The sequence below is a fragment of the Cryptomeria japonica genome, chromosome 7, assembly GCF_030272615.1.
Source record: "Cryptomeria japonica chromosome 7, Sugi_1.0, whole genome shotgun sequence".
Lineage (NCBI taxonomy): Eukaryota > Viridiplantae > Streptophyta > Pinopsida > Cupressales > Cupressaceae > Cryptomeria > Cryptomeria japonica.
The window spans coordinates 744182713-744200150 of NC_081411.1; the positions used below are offsets into that span (position 1 = coordinate 744182713).

The 17438-nt window shown below is 36.2% G+C and overlaps 1 protein-coding gene across 1 annotated transcript; it reads left to right on the forward strand.

Annotated features, from left to right (window-relative positions):
• The first annotated feature begins 2852 nt into the window (after positions 1 to 2852).
• Positions 2853 to 17236, forward strand: LOC131071920 (DNA (cytosine-5)-methyltransferase 1B). Its single transcript, XM_058007891.2, has 11 exons — positions 2853 to 3287; positions 3450 to 6454; positions 6815 to 6979; positions 7098 to 7314; positions 12947 to 13058; positions 13507 to 13654; positions 14131 to 14328; positions 14476 to 14754; positions 16159 to 16323; positions 16435 to 16653; positions 16758 to 17236. Exons 1-11 carry the CDS (start codon positions 3170 to 3172, stop codon positions 16887 to 16889), a joined length of 4758 nt encoding a protein of 1585 aa, XP_057863874.2. The 5' UTR covers positions 2853 to 3169; the 3' UTR covers positions 16890 to 17236.
• Positions 17237 to 17438: the final 202 nt, after the last annotated feature.

The window sequence follows — 17438 nt, forward strand, 5'->3', positions numbered from 1 at the left end:
TCCCTTGCTCCTCTCAAGGCAAACTGGGAAGTCTTCCCAATGTACTTTGCTCTTCTCAAAGTACCTTGGGAAGTCTCCCCAATGTACCTTGAGGAGTGTGGAGATAAGAAATGCCTTTAAGGCATATCTCTTGGTCTCCACACCCTCTCTTGGGCCTTGTGTGAGCTCACAAGCAATCCAAGCCCTTAATCTTGAATCCATCCTAGCCATCTATTCTTCCTCTCCTCTTCCTATAAATTGAGGACTCCATCCCTCCATTCTTCATCTCCAAGTTTAGTAATTTTATGCTGTCCTTTTGAGCCCAGAAAATCTTGGCAACCTTATCATGTTCAAATCATATCTCATCCACACTTGATCATCTCATCCTTATCATCTTCCAAATCCATTCCATTCGTGCACAACATTGGAGAGCCATCCACATCAAGAAAGCAAGCAAGAGGAGCACATCAAGTGGAGCATCATCCAAGGGCGCCTTCACTTCATCAAGCTTCATCCGAAGGAGAAGGTAAAAGGATTGTGTGAGGTATATGCATTTTCATTATTCATGTTTTCATGCATTTCAAATTATGTCTTTGATTTCATATGCTTCCATGACTAATTTGCATGCTTATTAACTAATCCACCTCACAAGTCTTTTTCCCCTCTTCATTCTGGCATAAAATATAGAGTAGAATTCAAATAGGTTTATGATTATTTGTGTTGTATATTTTTTATTTTACAAATAAAAATATGTTATTTAAACCATAAACAGTGTTATACATGATCAATTATTAGGTCTTTTATATCAAGTATAATTTATATTTGGAAGAGAAATATTAATTTTTTTTGATAATGCATTGTATTTTAATGTTCAAGTACTAGAGATTTCTTAATAAAGTTATAATCAAATCTTTAAAAATCCATTTTAAAAGCACTTCACATTGGACACACTATTGTAGTGAGTTGCACAATGAGTCATACTTACAAACCTTAGTTGTATATAAATTAGAGTTCATGTCACATTTCTAAAAAATGCAGGTCCTATGAAATTCCATGTAACCACTACATGGTTGCAAAATTAGCACGATTATTGATCCCTCTATACTATTTATCTACTTGGAGCCCATGTTCCCTCTTCCATGTAATAGGCTAGGAAGGACATTAAAGCTATCAAGCACACTATACCAAAACATCTACAACAAAAATATATGGAGAACATTTCTATGATTATAAATAAATTTTATTGACTTGCTTCAAGATTAAAAAATCACACAACCGAAATTTGATTTATAATAGAATTTATTTTGTCTTGTAATCATTTAATATTTTTTTTTAAATTTCAACTTTCTATTTTTATAATGCAATATTATGTTAATTGACTTATTAATTAGATTAGTAAGAGATCTTAAATACACCAATCTAAAAAAATGCTAACAAATACTGCTCTTGAATTTTTATTTTTATTTATTAAGAATTATGTTATTTTAGGAAGAACAATTATATTTAATATAAATATAATTAAATAATTTTATTATTATTGTTAAATAAATAAAAACTACTATAAATATCTTAAATACATCCAACTAAAGAAATGCCGCAAGAGATATCAATTAGATCTATTTTTTTAACCTTAAAATTATTATTTTTTACTTTAAATTATATTTACTACATAAAAAACATTTAGAGTTTATTGTATCTACATTGTTTTTTTCTAATACAATTTTTTAATTCTAATTTCTAAATTTCAATTATTTACATCTAGTTTTTTATATTTAAATTTCAAACTTTTTTATAATTATTAAAAAATAATTAAAAATAAAAATTATAACATATATATATTTTTTAACTAAATTATGAAATGGTAGATTGAATTTTATGTGTATTTATTTTGAAAATATTATGTTTATAACTATGAAATGGTTGTCAAATTTAAGTTAAAAGTAAGAGTTTGTTAACATGTTCACAACAACACACTTCCATGCATGTTGGAGATGTACGCGTACTTTGAGAAAGAAATAACCGAAAGTCTATGGAGTCTTCCTACATCAATGGATCAACGACCCATTAGCCCATAAATTAATACAAAAATATGTTCATGATCTTTTTCTTTAAAGCGAAAAAGTCTATAGAGTCTTCCTACAATATCTAATGTAAAAATATGTGCACGATTTTTATCTTTAACACAAGTTTGCTTTTCAAATATTCACTTCCACGCATGTTGGAGATGTATATGTATATTTAGAAAGAAACAATGAAAGTCGGTAGAGTCTTCCTAGATCAGCGGATCTAATCAAATTGAAGACAAACATCTAATCCCATTAACCCATCAATTAATGCAAAAATATGTTCCTACTCTGTTGATTATGGGTTCTATTACTAACTACTTTTTCTCCGTGTTACACTCGCCTCATCCATCATGTTAAAAAAATTACCTAATGCAGTGCAGTTTATAAGGGAGCTACTAGATTCCTACACTTTAAAAAAACAAAAACAAAAAAAAAACCATTAATTTTAAAAATATTAGTCAATATGTATTATGAAGATATACAAAAATCCATATAAATTTTTAAAATTAATATAATAGTACACCCTAGAGGTACTAAGTAATTATATTTTCTCCTTTACTTAAGTGAAGTCTCATATAATAGTTAAAATATTACAAATATAATCAATCAAAATAATAATTTAAGAGATATTAACCAATCAGATTATTTAATATTGTTTAAAAAAAATACATAAACTCTATAAAAATAACATTTATTAATTTTTTTTTTATAAATTAATTCATTTAAACAAATCTAATTGCAATAATGTTGAAAGTAAAATATATTTCTTCAACGAAAGCGGGCAATTGTCAAACTAGGTTTTGGATAGGAAGATTAAATTTCATTTCGTTGGCGGGACTGAGCTGAAACTGTTTAAGCGAAATATTTTTGGCGCGTAAGTTGAAATTTCATCCCTATGCTATGGCCCGTGAAAAGGCAGGAGAAGCAGGAGAGAAGCCATTTTGAAAACCCGGAATATTTTGTACTCTTCTGTGGAGGAGAATTAAGTGTGAGAGAAAAAAAATGATTGAGAAATTGTAGGAGCTATATAAATGAATGTTTGTGGAATGGTTTTATTCCGCTGAGCAGCTAAGCTTGAAGGTTCAGTTGCAGTTTTTTTAGGCGCACTACCACACATTTAATCAATGGCGGCCGTGGGTGGAGGTGGAGATGACTTGATAAAGTGGGAAAAGCAAGGAGGAATTGTCATGCAGAAAACAGCAACAAACGGTCGAATAAGGCGAACATATATTGCTCCCACAGGTATTCACACCTGTTATTGTCTTATGTCTGCTGTTATCAGACAATGCACTTGCTTTGATTGATATAACGCGCGCTTCATTATTTAATTCGAGTACTTGATTCTGACTAATGATGTGTTCATACGTTTTTCCATTAATACTTAAGCCCTTCATGTGAGTACAGGGGAGAAATTTTACAGCTGGAAGGACTGCGTGAAATACTTGGCATCAGACAGGGATTCTGATAGTTCCGAGGATATGGGCCGAAAGAGACCCAGAAAGGAAGAAGGTCAAAAGCAAGCCGATGTGGTTGAGGTTCAAGATGAGGGTGAACCTAACCGAACTAGAAAACGCCCCAAACGGGCAGCCACAGTGATGAATTACAAGGAGAAAAGGCTTTGTCTGGACGGTAAAGACTCAATGATTGAAGCCAAGGAGGAAGTAACTGTAGAGGAGGAGGAGCTTGCCATTAGCTTAACAGTGAATGAACAACACCAGGAAGAAATGCCTCCACAACGGCGCTTGGTAGATTTTATTATACATGATTCTCAAGGTGCCTCTCAGCCAATAGAAATGGTGTATGGTATGGATCTTTATATTTCTGGATTAATTTTGCCAAAGGATGGTTTATTGGATAAATCAAAAGGGGTTCGGTGTGAGGGGTTTGGGGTTGTGGGAACATGGTCCATAACTGGGTATGAAAATGGGTCTCCTATTATATGGCTTCAAACCGAGGTAGCAGAATACATGTGTGTAAAGCCTGCTGGCTCATATAAGAAGTTCTTCAGTATTCTAAATGAAAAGGCAATGCTTTGCGTTGAGGTCTACAAGGCTCTGTCCAAGCCCGACGGAGGTAATCCTGAATTAGGATTAGATGAATTGGTGGCACGTGTCACACGATCTATGTCTTCTAATAAGAGCTATCAAGGAAGGTTTTTGGGGAGAGATTTCATTCTTTCTCAGGGAGATTTCATTGTAAAACAGTTAACTGGTTTGGACAGCAGTTTTGAAGACGGTGATCAGATTTTTACTGGTTTGCCTGCTCTTGTAGCTCTGGAGCAGGAATGTCTTGAATCAAAACGTGTGGGGTCTGTGGGTATAATAATTAACGAGAGCTCTGCTAGTACTGCTGCTGGTTCTGGTGCTTCGTCTGTCTATGATGAGGATGAGAAGCTTGCAAGATTGATACAAGAGGAGAATGATTGGGAGGCTGCAAAACCAAGTCGAAAGTCTCAAGGCAAGAAGAAGTTCTACGTCAAAATTAATGAGGATGAAATTGCAAATGATTATCCGTTACCTGCATTTTATAAGGCCACTGAAGATGAAATGGATGAGTATCTTTTTTATGACGATTCATGTATATTAGATCCTGAAGATCTACCCCGCAGAATGTTGCATGATTGGTCTTTATATAATTCCGATTCCAGGCTTGTTCCACTGGAACTTCTTCCAATGCTTGGTGGTACTGAGACAGATACTGCAGTATTTGGCTCAGGTGTCATGACAGAAGATGATGGTAGTGGCTATTGTTTGGATGCTGACTCTGGAGGGGGTAAGAATTCTAACGACAACGAGCCACATGGAATTCGCATATATTTAAGTGCTATCAAGGAATGGATGATAGAATTTGGAGCAAATATGCTCTTCATATCAATCCGCACCGATGGTGCTTGGTATAGGCTTGGGAAGCCTTCTAAGCAGTATTCACCATGGTATAAACCTGTGCTAAAAACTGCCAGGCTTGCAATCAAAATAATTGTAATGCTGAAGGAGCAGAGTCGTGTTTCAAAGCTTTCTTTCTCAGACGTGATTAGGAAGCTGGCGAGCCAAGATAATACTGAGCTATCTTTTATCTCGTCCAATCTGGATGCTGTAGAAAGGTATGTTGTTGTTCACGGTCAAATTATTTTGCAGCAATTTGCAGAATATCCAGATGAATGCATACAAAGGAGTGCCTTTGTGACAGGCCTTTCAACAAAGATGGAACAAAGACATCATACAAAACTGTTTCTAACAAAGAAGGGAGTCATAGTCAAAGGAAAGAATTTGAATCCTAGGGCTAGTGCACGGCCTGAAACTGTCAGCAAGCAAGCAATGCGTGCAACCACTACAAAGCTAATAAATCGCATCTGGAGTGAGTACTATTCAAGTTCTGCATCTGATGAAATAAAGGAAGAAAATGGTGAGAATGGTGAGAAAGATGAGGATGAACAGAATCAGGAAGACAGTGAGGATGACGAAGAGACTGATTTGATTGTGGTGGACAAAACTGAACTCTCCCCTGTTATTAGAACAGGGAGAGGCAGATCAAGTAGCAAAGATATAAAATGGGTGGGCCAATCTGTTGGTAAAACTTCATCTGGGGAACCCCTGTATAAAATGGTTTCTGCTGATGGAGATATTGCCGTGGGAAGTTCAGTTCTGGTGTATTCAAAAGGTCAGAACCAGAACTCTGAGGCCCTTCCCACTATTCTTTTTGTTGAATATATGTATGAGAAATCTAATGGCACAAAAATGATTCATGGAAGAGTTCTTCAGAGAGGCAGTGAAACTCTGTTAGGAAATGCAGCTAACCCACGAGAAGTCTTTATGACTCACCAATGCCTTCAAGTTGATGTGAAAGATGTTAAAGAGACAATGGTAGTGGAGATCAGATTGCGATCTTGGGGCTATCAATATAGGAAGGGAAATTTGATTGCAGATGAAGCTGATAGGGCACGAGCAATAGAGATGGAAAGGAAGAAACTGCCTGTTGAATACTTCTGCAAGTCTCTATATGCACCAAACTGTGGTGCCTTCCTTTCTCTTCCTTATGATACCCTGGGTCTGGGAAATGGCCAGTGTCAGTCTTGTAGGATAAGAGAAGATGAGAAGCAGAATTCAGAACTCTACATGCTTCAAAATAATGATGGATTTAAATATGAAGGTGTGGAATACTACCTGCATGATTTTATTTATGTTGATCCAGAACAGTTTGCTGCTGTTGGAGATGAAAAGGAACCTCTAGAAAAGTTCAAAGCGAGTGGGAACAGGGGTCTTAGATCCTATGCTGTTTGCCAGATTTTGGAGATCAAAAGTTCATGTGGCTTAAGGAAGTCTGATTCCAAGCCCACAAAGATAAAAGCTCGAAGATTTTTTCGCCCAGACGATGTTGGGCTTGAAAAGGCCTACACTGCTGACATAAGGGAGGTAATACTATATTCCTTTTTCTAGCGACCCTTTTCTGTTTTAGTTTTTGTCATCTCTAAATGTTCGACGGTTTTGCTGGCAAACTTTTAACTCTTTACTTCACAGTTGAATCTTCCTGGCAGCTTTCTGTTAGAATCTGTTGGCTTACTTATAGCAATTTGTACAAACATCTTGCATATCCCTCTTGAAGTGTATTTCAATCGACACATCTATTCATGCCATTTTGATGTCATGAAATTAATATCTCTGGTATAAATTGCTGTGGGGATTGCTACATTATGTATAAAGATTGGTATCTATTTGAAGTTGAGGCAAAACATCAATCATTGTTGACAGTATTTTTTATTCTCATCTTTGCAGGTTTATTATAGTGATGAATCTGTAATTGTAGAAGTGGATGCAATAAGAGGAAAATGTGTTGTCATGAGACAACAATATTTCTCTCCTATGCCTGGCAATGCTATCTTTGAACATATATTCTTCTGCAGTTGCATCTATGATCCAATTAAGGGTGCCCTGAAGCAGGTAAATTTTTTAATGTTTTAACTTTTAACAACTCTGCAAAATTTCAAGCGATGCATGGTTTCTATTAAGTTTATTTGACTGGGAGAGGTAATTCTTTTCAATAACTTGCTGTGAATAGCTACCTGCAAACATCAAGTTAAGCTCTTCAAAAAGCACAGGAAACCAAAAAGGCAAGTTTCTTGTTGATGAAGTTGAAAATGCCAAGAGGAAAGGAAAAGCAGTTTCAGGAGATCATCCTACAGAAAAGACATCAGAAACATCTAATGATTGTCGCTTGTCAACACTGGACATATTTGCTGGCTGTGGTGGTTTGTCAGAAGGATTGGAGAAATCAGGTAGCTTGTGTTTCTATGGAGTATCTATGTGTTCTTTATTGCCTTGCTTTTGCCATCCTTGAAAATTTCCTAAATGGGAATATTAGGAGAGCTCAAGTAATTCCTTCAAATTACACACTTGATGACAATTCTGGAACTTCAAGCCACTGATATGCACCTCCTTCATGGTTGCAAACTAAATCCTCTTCTCTATGAAGACCTTCCATTACTTGCTCAATTTCTACCATTCTTGCATTATTTTCCTTATTTACCGTAAACTGAAAACCAATGTCTGACCCATCTATTGCTGTGAGCATTTGATTTGCAATGCCACAAAACAGAGAATTGAACTCCATTAACAATAAATCCTCTTTAACTCTGGCATGTTCCAGTGAAATGGTTTTCTGTTCATAAGCTTCCAAATGTGGAGTCTCAAGTATTTCTGATTTCTGTAAACACTTAAACCACACAGACTCAAGATAATCCTTCCATTGCATTGGTAGCACTCTTCTGCCATCACTGTCCATAAACTTTACCTTGCATTGCTCAATATTCTCTAGAGTATATGTTGCAAAAACATTTTATAAGCCTTGTCTAAGGCCATGAAGTTCCTTAAGGGTAAGAAGATTCCATATTTTCAGTACTTGAGATACCTGCACTCCTTGTCCAACATCTGTTAAATCTATTTCCAAGGTCACATTTATCTCAGATATGTACCCTTTTACTGTCAATCACTATGGGACTTTTCTGCAATTTGCAGCGGACCCTGTTCTTTCATCGTTTCATCATGAAGTTTTGCCTTTAATTGATCCTTCTGAGTATCAACTGCCCTACTGTCATCAGCTGTCTTCTTGAATCTCAGTCTTTGCATCTTTCACTCTGCTATAAGACCTTTTTGCCTCTCTGACTTTGCATTTTTAATGTAATATTCATTGCTTGGTCAAAATGCTTCCAAGGATTGTTCTAAAACTTCTATACTCTATTAATGTTTTCGTGAGTGAGGCACTTCATATGACTGCATTTGAAACATTCTTATTCATGTTTGCATCACTGGTAGTTGCTTTTGTTCGTAGACTTATTATTATCCTTCCTTTATCACTAATATGCTGTCATGCTTTTGAATGTGTCTATATCCACATAACTGTCATTTTGAATGCTTTTATGACTTCCTTTGGTGATGGTCATTTATGCACTATAAAAAGCTCTTTTGACTGTCATTCAATAAATATATATCCTGCAAATAATTATCTGTGTTTGCATGAAGACCTTATTTCCTCTAGAGTTAAGACGTCTCTGCTTAGGTGTCAAGATTGCACTCTTTCTTGTGATATCTACTCCTGAGATTTGGCTTACTATTTTCATATTCCCAATGGCCTTGTAGACTGCTCCCTGTTTTCTTATTCTTTGTCTTTTATGCGATTCTCTTATATTTCACTGCTATAAGAAAGAGCTTGGACTCCTTGCAGTTACAGAACGGAGGGACCAAGATGCCATTAACATGACCATTCTATGGTGATTTGTGACTGCAAACTTTTACTGTTCATTGCCTTCCTCGATGAATGGTTGCATCTTCATATTGGCTATGAATTTATTGCGAATGGCTTTGTGACTTGGATTAAACCTAGCATTGTGTTTGAGATCAAGCCTGATCCACTGTTCTCTCTGATTTTGGACTGTTGATGCCTTTAAGACTTTGTGTGTACTCCTATACTAAGTCACAGGATACGGCGATTTTCATGGATGAGGTTCAAATTTAATCGAATTTCAAACTTCTATAAAAAAGTTGAATTTAATTGAATTTCCTCTATAAAGCACTGCTATCTACCTCTAAACACAACTCAGCTGGTTGTGGGTATTCTTTGTATATGCTTTGTATCTATTGGGTCATGGGTGTCTGCAACTGCTGGGTCGCCCTCGGATTTTCTCCAACAAGGGTCGCTTTCTGATAATTTATTAGAAGTATACATATATTTAAAAATAAACAAAATTATAGAAGGTGAAATTTATCTGATTTTTTTTTCGAATTTTTCCCTTGTCGAATTTCATCCGAATTTCATGGCTGTCAAATTCGAACCTTGTGACTTAGCTCCTATAGACAGGGTCTCTTGAATTTGTCTTCTAGATTGGTTACTTTGCTAACGTACCTACTGCTCTGTGTTGCTTGAAAGGGCCTCCTCACGGCTACTGCTCTTTGTTTGCCTTCAATTCCCATAGAACTACTCTTGACAGTGCATATTACCTCATGATCATGAATGACTGTCAGATCTGAGATAGTCATTAATATTCTTCAGTGATGCTCTCTTCCTTACTGTCTTTAGCTTGTAAAAGACCTTTTCCTTTCGCTGTATGATTTCACCTTTGCAATGACCTTGGGTTTGTCCATTTGGGTTTGATCTCTTCATTCAAGTTTGCTACTATTCTGAGCAATTCCTTTGACAATCCCCTCAAGTTTTGTAAGATATCTTGTCTTACCCATGCCCTAAGGTTTATTTATGAGTGCAAACATTCATTCACCTTCTTGTATGCTGCTTTTGACAGTGTAGGTTATCAGTATTGTTAACAATGAACTCATTTTCTTCATTTCTCCATAAAACCCTAGGTCATTCTCAGACTTGGGACTGATTTCTCACCTTGATTCATTATGTTTTGAGTTCACACAAGATACTTATCTATGAGAGGTGGATCCTCACTTATGGAACTTTACTTTTAAAACCAGAACAAAGGAAACCATGCGTGTAAATAATCTTACAACTGATAGTAAAATACTTTTATAGAGAACAGAACTGCCCTTATGTGTTGATTGTACCGTTGCATGGATGACAAATCATGATCTCTGTGGTTTACATAGGCCTCTCCATCATTATAGTAGCACACTCCACATCTAAAATCTTGAAATAACTCTGAAACTCCCTCAGAACTGAGAATATATTAAATAAATCGGTCTCTTCTTTCTCAACTGAAGATGTAGACGTGATGTATATCTCTAAACTGCTCTTCCAGTCTCTGTTGTAGATTGCAGGTGCTATCACAGACCTGCATGAAGAGAAGTTTGCAGCAAAAGTGGGGATTTCTTTTGCAAAACAATTTAAGCTTCCTCAAACAAAACCCTAGTTCAAACCCATGCTACGTGGAGAATGACTTGATGACATGGCAAAGACAACCTTGACCTTTGATTGTTCATTCAACGTAAAAAGCTTATTCCTTTTAAAATCTGAATTCCCTCCAAAAATAATACATGAATAAGTTTAATCTTGTTGAATGTGGTAGACTTCAATAGAAGCTTTTTGGGGTCTTGGAGGTGATTTTTCCTCTTTTAGCCTATTACAAACCTTGAACATCTTACCGATGAAACAAAAGGTCCCATGAGGCATTTTTTGACTTGAAAAGGAAAAATTGGTAACAGTATCATGAGGTAGAATTGTATCAATAGCTTCTCCAAGAATGCCCTCATGCTTAAACCAAACTGAATCACCAATGTTCTCGTCCATGTAGACTCCTTCATAGGCTGGTTCAGAAAATGTAAGCTCTACCATGAAAGCCTCTAGGAGAGATAACTTTTCAAACTCTCCACGAATGATCGAAGGGCCAACCACCAAATTTCTTATATTGCCCTCTACGTGAGTAGGTATAACACTAGTGGCTGATCCACCAAGTGTGTGCTCTACTATCCTATCTTCATCTATGTTTTGAGCCTTCAACGGGTTCTCTAAAAGAAGTAACTCCTGTTCCTCATGATGTATACGAGCAAAATTTCTGAACCATACCTCTTTCCATGTCCACACAAATTTGAATGTTTCTCTTGTAAGTGCTGTCTTGCTTGGGCAGTCAACCACTTGGCCGTCCTATCTCTTTGTAGCCATCCATCACACGTACATTGTGACTTCTTTACATCCTTCAATGTATGATGTACAAAATAAGAACCTTTGTGGCTTGAATCTTCAATACGTTCCTCACACAAAATTTGAGTGCCTATATTGGGAGACTCCTCAATACTATCATCCTCATGTGAAGTGGCTGCCATCTCATGATTATGCAAAGGTGAGGGACTGTTGTCGCCAAGCAAAAAATCAGAATGGCATTCATACCTTTCCGTAGTATTCTTGGATTAAACAGTATACTTGGATTAAACGTAGCATTGTGTTTGAGATCAAGCCTGTTTCACTGTTCTCCTGATTTTGGACTGTTGATGCCTTTAAGACTGCATGTGCACTCCTATAGACAGGGTCTCTTGGATTTGTCTTCTAAATTGGTTACTTTGCTAACGTACCTACTGCTCCGTGTTGCTTGAAAGGGCCTCCTCACTGCTACTGCTCTTTGTTTGCCTTCGATTCCTATAGAACTGCTCTTGACAGTGCATATTATCTCATGATCATGAATGACTGTCAGATCTGAGATAGTCATTAATATTCTTCAATGATGTTCTCTTCCTTACTGTCTTTAGCTTGTAACAGACCCTTTCCTTTAGCTGTATGATTTCACCTTTGCAATGACCTTGGGTTTGTCCATTTGGGTTTGATCTCTTCATTCAAGTTTGCTACTATTTTGTGGAATTCCTTTGACAATCCGCTCATGTTTTGTAAGATATCTTGTCTTACCCATGCCCTAAGGTTTAGATATGAGTGCAAACATTCATTCATCTTCCTGTATGCTGCTTTTGACAGTGTAGGTTATCAGTATTGTTAACAACGAACTCATTTTCTTCATTAAAGAAAATGAATACATCTCAGATCTGACAATACATCTCAATAAAGAAATCAAGTACCACGGAATCATGCACATCTCAATAAAAACAAGATTTTCTTTCTCAGTTTTCCTTTATTGTACGCTTCAGCAATTAAGGATATCAACTTTCTACAATCCATACTGTTTCTTTTTTCTTGCTTCTTGCTTTCGGATTTGATTGTGTTTTTTTTTGGCATCAACTTTTCAGATCACACTCTGTGATTCATCATCAGGATGTAACAGAGCTTAAGTATTGTCATTTAGCAATGACAAAAGTCAGTAGCTACATATTGCTAAGCATGTCATTAAAATCACAATCTCCTTATCTTGGAGTGTCATTAATGTCTCAACAGGATATTATACTCAAGAAAAGCCTAAAATGAATCATGCGAGTTAAATTTTCACTGGGGGTCGCACAAACCTAAATCGACCTTGATGGGTTGCATTAAGTTAAACAGTTCAATATTCAATCTGAATCTTTCTTTTATTTAATGCTATAAGAGTTCCACAATCCATGCAAATATTCATTTGTTATCTCTGGATTTGATTGTGTACAAGATTTTTACATCAACGTTTCAAATTACACTCTATGATCCATCATCCTCCTCAGCATTCTCTTTCATCTTGATGATGTATCAAGGAGTGTGATTTGAAGCATTGATGTAAAAGTCTCATACACAATCAAATCCAGAAATAACAAACGAATACTTTCTTTTATTTTTTCAACTTTGTGGAGCTGAATATACAATGATAGGTCACATGACTGATTGACTGATTTCTACAGTTTTAGTGCTTGTAGGAGTGGCTCATTTCCTGATTAGAAGATGTTTTATGTGATGGAGGATTCGAGAGGATTGGTGACATGCCCTTTAATTTTGACAGTTGATCCATATATAGATGTTAACCAAGACATGATTTGATGGCTTTACAGGAGCTAGCTTTACCAAATGGGCCATCGAATATGAAGAACCTGCTGCAGAGGCTTTCAAGCTTAATCATCCAGAAGCTGAGGTTTTCTGCCAGAATTGCAATGTTATATTAAGGTCAGTCTGAGCATTTGTATGACATACATTGCGTTGTTCCACTTCATTATGGCTATAGAAAAAGTAGAAGCAAATTTTGTTTCCCTCGCTTCCATGAGAAGTATAACATGATGCTGCATGGATTTTAGTAAGAAAATCCTGTAACTGCAGAATCTCATCAATTATGTTTGTTTTAGTTGTTTCCAAGTATGAATATATTCTTTGGTTGCTTTGTTCTGTTTGCAATTTGTCATTAATGAATATATTTCTTGAATTTGATTTTGTTTATATATTTAGTCTTAGAGGGTCTTAGGCACACTCTATTGCTAATAGTCTAGTTCCAGGTGTTGCTCTTGCCATCTTTTAGTATCATGCATTATTTATTTCGATGATCATGTACATGAACAAGATATGTATATAGACTCCTTGAAAGTTTTGTTCTCTAAACTAATTCTTCTTATTTTTGTAGGTCAATCATGGAAAAGGGAGGAGACATTGATGATTGCATTTCAACATCAGAGGCTATCGAGCAATCTTCAAAGCTAACTGATGAGCAAAGGGATAAACTGCCTTTGCCAGGGCAAGTGGATTTTATCAATGGAGGACCACCTTGTCAGGTATAATAATGTTAAATTTAAGTTGTAGTTGTGTAGATGCTGGGATTTTAACATACAGATTAATCAGTGGAATTAATCTTTTTTTATTCGTGGCATTATGATTCATTCTGGATGTCATATTTCTTAATTGCATTGTTTTACACCCATCTCATGAAGTTTCTATGAACTGTAAGGATTCGGAAACATCCTGTAATAATCACATCATACTGTCAAAACAATTGAACTGATCTAATTTATTAGAATGAATATCTTCTAGAATTGTATGGGAGATATGTTAATGAATACATCTCCTGGAATGTGTTCTTTAGTAAATATAACCTCCAATGTCTTTATTAGGTCTTGCAGTTTGCATATTGTGCTTTGTATACTGTTTACATAAAGCATTTGTAATATGCTTCTGTATAATTCTATGCTTTGGAGCTTTATAAAGTTGACATGTGACCCTGGTATTTTTTTGGAATTCTTTTTGGTACTAGGGCTTCTCCGGTATGAACAGATTCAACCAGAGGACCTGGAGCAAAGTGCAATGTGAGATGATTTTAGCTTTCCTCTCATATGCTGACTATTTTCGGCCAAAATTCTTTTTATTGGAAAATGTCAGGAATTTTGTATCCTTCAATAAAGGGCAGACATTTCGGCTCACTCTGGCATCTCTATTGGAGATGGGGTACCAGGTATTAGTCTGTTTCATCATTGAAGTGTTATGTTCAATTCTATTATCATACTCTAAGTTGCTTATTTTATTTAAATGGGAATACATAAAAATGAGAGAACTATCGGCATTATTTTATTTAGTTACCCTCTGAATGTTCATTTATCAGGTGCGATTTGGGGTTCTTCAAGCAGGAAATTATGGGGTTTCTCAATCCCGCAAAAGGGCTTTCATCTGGGCAGCTTCACCTGATGAATCTCTTCCAGAATGGCCAGAGCCTATGCATGTTTTTGCTAGCTCACAAATTAAGATATCATTGCCTGGAGGTTTGCAATATGCTGCTATCAAAGATGCAGCATTAGGTGCTCCCTTCCGCTCCATTACAGTGAGAGATACAATTGGTGACTTGCCACCTGTTGGCAACGGGGCAGACAAACTGGAAATAACAGTAAGCTTCTCTGGAATCTTAGATTCCCTAGAATTATTTCATGCGCTTTGCATGTGATTTCAAGACTAAATCTATTTTTACATTGATGCATGTGATTACAAAAGACAGAAGTATGGAAAGCTTTTTTTATCTGAAGCTACAAATCTTATTTTGCTTCACAAACAGTAAAGCTATGAAAATAATCTTATTTGTTAAAGTATTCTATTTGATACTATGAGACCTTGCATCTGCCATTTAGAAGAACGTAAGTACCAACAAGCCCTTTCTCCCTTGGTCTTTACTCTTTAGTATTCATCCAAGTATTCTTAATGCAGTCCTTTTTGCTTGAAATGAGCAAGGCAGAAGGCATTCAAATCATCTGGACCTTAATGGTTTTACCTGATTTGTATTGCCAGGAGCAGTTTACTACCGTGTCTACTTTCTTGCAACTGACAATTACAGTATGAGCTAAGCCCAACTTCTTCTATAATGCCTTGACTTCATGTGATGTTGAAGTAGCTGTGTCACAACATGCTATTTGAAAACAGTATGTTTTTCAATGTACTCTTGCACAGAATTAACCCTCTTTCTGTCATGATGAGATGGGAACTAACTTCAGCTTTCTTGAAAAGCTCTTTTCTGGTCTTTCTGAGCATTTTGTTGTTGATCCCATAGGCCTTCCAAAAAAGCCCTTCCACAACACTTCACTCTTTGTTGTAAGGGAAAAATTTAGATAGGTCTTGCAGCCAAGGTCCTGGACATAATCAATATAATTCAGAAATTAAGCATTATATGCCAACTTATTCTATTAAGGATTGCCAATAATGCGTTTTGTGATCTTAGGCCTAGCAATAAATTGCCACGGGGCTTCCCCTTTAGCTGCTTCAACTGTATATACTTTCTGGCAAGTATGCTTTTTGTGCCATATGTGTTCCTATCAAAAGTTGGAAGCGCAATGCTTTGGCTTCAAGGCATTTACTATCGATTGATCGTACAGAATATGATTCCAAAAGGAGTTTCATAAGGTTTTTATGGTATATATGTTTTATTAGTGTTGAAAAATTGAAAATGTCACTTATCAGAAATGATCACAAAAAAGATTAATGGGGAGAAGTGGTACCACTAAAAGTTGGAAAGAGAGAAAAATCTGAAAGCTAAAGAATTTTTTCCACAAATTGCTAAAATTGTGATTGTTTGGAAACTGAAAGTTTGGCTGTCTAGGCTTAACCAATTTGAATTTCTTAAGCTTTAAATTCTTCGCCAACCACTGCTTTATTCGTGTAAATGGGCACACAAGAATGATATAAGTTGAAAGGGTTCATTTTTGGAGGGTGGCCTTAGTTTGTGTACGAGATATTAGCATTACTACTTAGCGTCTACATATTCATATTTGCCCCTTGACCTTGTCCATCATGTATGTGGCAGTATGGGAATGCTCCAGTCTCTTGGTTTCAAAAGCAGATTCGTCATGAGGAAGTTGTTCTATACGACCATATTTCTAAAGAAATGAATGAGTTGAATCTAATTCGTTGCCAAAGAGTTCCGAAGTGCTGTCCAGGTGCTGATTGGCGGAATCTTCCAGAAGAAAAGGTTTTTGGCGGTTCCATTATCTTTTTGAAAATCAATATTGGATGATACTTGTATCTGTTTGGTTTGAATATGCAAGACACTAATAACATATTGTTATGGGTTGTTTGTCAGGTTAAGTTATCCACAGGGCAAATAGTTGATCTCATTCCTTGGTGCCTCCCAAATACTGCTAAACGGCACAATCAGTGGAAAGGTCTATTTGGAAGACTGGATTGGGAAGGAAACTTTCCCACATCTATTACAGATCCACAGCCAATGGGAAAAGTAGGCATGTGCTTTCATCCTGATCAGGACCGTATTGTTACCGTTAGAGAATGTGCTCGTTCACAAGTGAGTAACAGGCTTTGTTGACACAGTTGACTTCCTCATCTAAACTGTACTCTTGCTTTTTAATTGTAATTATTGTGGCTTATCATTATAGTTGATGTTTGCAGGGTTTTCCCGACAGCTATAGGTTTTGTGGCAGCATACATAGCAAGCATCGTCAGATTGGAAATGCAGTTCCACCGCCATTGGCGATGGCTCTTGGCAAAAAGCTAAAAGAAGTAATAGATTCCAAGAAATAATGGGCGCTCAACTTGATGTTTTCAGAGACATGCAAAATGAGTCCAGCTAACCGGGATTTCTTGAGGTGCAAGAACCCAGATTGGTAAAAATACAGCTAAAAATTGTCCGTTTCTTTGTAAATCAAGGGGATAAGCATTTTCTGATCCCCCAAGAGTGTTCATAAGTTGAGTTTTACAGTTTCAGTCTGAATCATTCATTATGATATTTTCCCTCAATGGAATGCTTAATTAGGGCAGTTCTGAGTAAAATGCTTGTGGAATTATTTTCCCCACTATATTTGAGAATTTTTTTGGGGCTTGCCACCTTAAAAAATTTCTATAATGGGAAAGAGAATTAATTTTAGCCATCATCTAGAGCTTCCTTCAATCTTCTCCATATCTTTGTGAGACCCTTGGAAGTCACTGTTCAGGGGGGTGATTTCTAAAGACATCGTAAAGGAGGTCATGAGATTAAATGAGTGATTAACGCAGATCAGATCTTACATAATTTTGTTTTATTTTTAATCTTTAATTGATATATTAATTTAAATACAAAGATGTTGACGTAAA

Excerpts from the sequence above, each read along its gene's own strand:
- LOC131071920 (XM_058007891.2), top strand. The coding sequence starts at position 3,170 with ATGGCGGCCGTGGGTGGAGGTGGAGATGACTTGATAAAGTGGGAAAAG. Across the intron at positions 13,059-13,506 it reads AATTGCAATGTTATATTAAG|GTCAATCATGGAAAAGGGAG; the intron begins GTCAGTCTGAGC and ends TTATTTTTGTAG. Across the intron at positions 13,655-14,130 it reads ATGGAGGACCACCTTGTCAG|GGCTTCTCCGGTATGAACAG; the intron begins GTATAATAATGT and ends TTTTGGTACTAG.